The sequence below is a fragment of the Sphaeroforma arctica genome, assembly GCF_001186125.1.
Source record: "Sphaeroforma arctica JP610 unplaced genomic scaffold supercont1.171, whole genome shotgun sequence".
Taxonomy (NCBI): domain Eukaryota; class Ichthyosporea; order Ichthyophonida; genus Sphaeroforma; species Sphaeroforma arctica.
In genome coordinates this window covers 46,219-48,533 of record NW_014040387.1, presented here as the reverse complement: position 1 = coordinate 48,533, position 2,315 = coordinate 46,219, and the positions used below count along the sequence as shown (strand labels likewise).

The following is a 2,315-nucleotide window of genomic DNA, read 5'->3' as shown; positions in this document are numbered from 1 at the left end:
ACACACATACACACACACATATATATATATATATATATATATATATCACTGTTTGGATGCACCAACTTATACTCATGCATGCATATCCAGCACACAATACATATATATTCACACCTTCACACACTATTTACAACACGAATGGGAAGACAACTTCACACCCACGAATGCTATATAGATATGCACATACACATAGATAAACAATACATATACACATGTAATGTGCTAACAGCAACACATAAATGAACACATATATACATATATAAGCGGAGTTCTCGAACAGCACTATACCAAATCGATGTATGCACACCCGCTACCCCAATCAATAACTGTACTGGTATACATGTATGCAGAGTTTAATACAAATGTTCAGCAGTTCATATTGTATGTACTCACAAAGTCCAACAATCGAGTGCAACTACCATAAATTAGGCACCATAGATAGAAAAAGTACCATACTTCATGCAAGTTGTTTTAACACTGCAGTAGGATAGTGTAAACATGCGAAAGCTAAAAAAAAGTACTTGTGCAGATAGGTGGAATCAAACGCAACCAAACTGGTCTCATGAAAAATCGCGCACACATGTAGAACACATGCACGAAAACACAGGCAAGTATAATAGTATACTGTAATACTCTTTAAGGATAATAGTATACTGTAATACTCTTTAACACTGTTGTGACTAAGAGCTTGTGTGATTTCAATTAAACAAACAACACATATACAACACAAGAATACATTATCAGTAAACTATACAACAGAAGAGTACATTAGCAGTATAGTATAAAACGCCCGCTTCAACACTGTCGAATCAGGACTAATACCGGGCTCGTACTCACCTCGTTTCGAGTTGGTAGCCCTCAGCCGCCACACACTCTTGTATATCTCAAAGTTGTAATTCTTCGGCAGAGCCTCCATAGCCTTTGCCAGTGCTTCGTTCTCCATTATATCTGCGGGTATACGATTAACCATGCGTTTGGTACCGCTTTTGACCACGCGCTTGGGTTTAGTCGCAGGAACTACATCCGTGATGCTGTCCGGAGTGGGTCCCTCAGCGACTGCCGCATTCGAAGATGCATCAGACTGTTTGCTGGCTGTGATTTGTTTATTCGCACTTTTCAGCCCAACAAAGCGACCTCGGCCCTTTACTGGGGCTGCAGCACTCGTACTACCACTTGTATCAGGCATATCTACACTATAGGGAATGAAGTTCTGAAGCCAGATGCGCTTCTCAATACAATACACATATTCATAATACAACAAATCGCTACATGCACAAGGTTAAAACCCAAAACTTTTCAAAATATTACGAACTCGTGTACACTTTTCAGAGTACATACCGATTTTTTAGCCAAATATTATTGGTCGGAAAAATCAATGACATACCTTTGCATTCGAGTATGATGACTGATGAGAATTTGTGATGCAGTATATATGCTACCAGCTGCAGTGCTGCTAAGTCTGCCAATCTGCCATATATACTCTCCAGGTTAGAGGTTGTACGGGATTGTGGATATATTTCAGTCACGCCTTGTATACGGGTGTCGGGAACACTTTCGTGCATTCAATGAATAAACTATATGGTCATTCTATATAGGTGTCACGATTACATTTATCGGTGGATTGTTGATATGTTCACACGAAGTGAGACTCCAAATAGGTGAGTATGTCACTGCTTGAAGGTGCCGCAATCATGATGCCTCGGATCACAATACCAACTTGCGCGAGTCGAAGATAATACAACCGCAACCTGCGCAGATGTATGTATGTAAAATATGTTCAGAAGTGCGAGAATAAACTCCAGTACCGACAAATACTGCAATAGGTTTCGCATTTTCTTAGAACAGCCGAAATAAGCAGCTAAATATAATACTGTATCAATAAAAAAAAGGTTACTTCCTAAACACAACGCCTTAGACCACTCGGCCAACCTGCAAATTTTATGACAGGTGCAGGACTCGAACCTGCGCATCCGAAGATATTGCGGAGTTCATAACCGTTGCACAACCGCAATTATAAAAAAGGACTCTTAAGTAAAATTATATTATTTGAAATAAAAGATAAAGGGTTTTTACCAGAATACACGCGCCAAGTTTCACAACGACCAGTTACCAGTTACCAGTATGTAAAAACAGGGTAAATAGAGCAGTGGTTGTTTGATTCAGGAGACTCTCTGGCGGGCTGTTTGGTTTAGAGCGTTTTTTAATGCTCTAGCTACAGAGAGGTAAATATAAATACTTTAGGGAGGTCCAAGTTGCAACATATTTACTTATGTTCCGCACTCCACAGTCTTACGTAGTTATGTACTTAGGAGACA

General features: G+C 39.6%; 1 protein-coding gene across 1 annotated transcript in view; it reads right to left on the bottom strand.

Moving 5' to 3' along the window:
• Positions 1 to 1,241, bottom strand: part of SARC_03387 (hypothetical protein) — a gene marked incomplete at its 3' end in the record, with an annotated part of 4,961 nt that extends 3,720 nt beyond the window's left edge. The window contains exon 1 of the mRNA XM_014302821.1: positions 838 to 1,241. Within this exon, the coding sequence (XP_014158296.1) occupies positions 838 to 1,186 (349 nt within the window). The 5' untranslated portion in view covers positions 1,187 to 1,241. The remainder of the gene's footprint in view (positions 1 to 837) is intronic.
• Between the last annotated feature and the right edge of the window lie 1,074 nt (positions 1,242 to 2,315).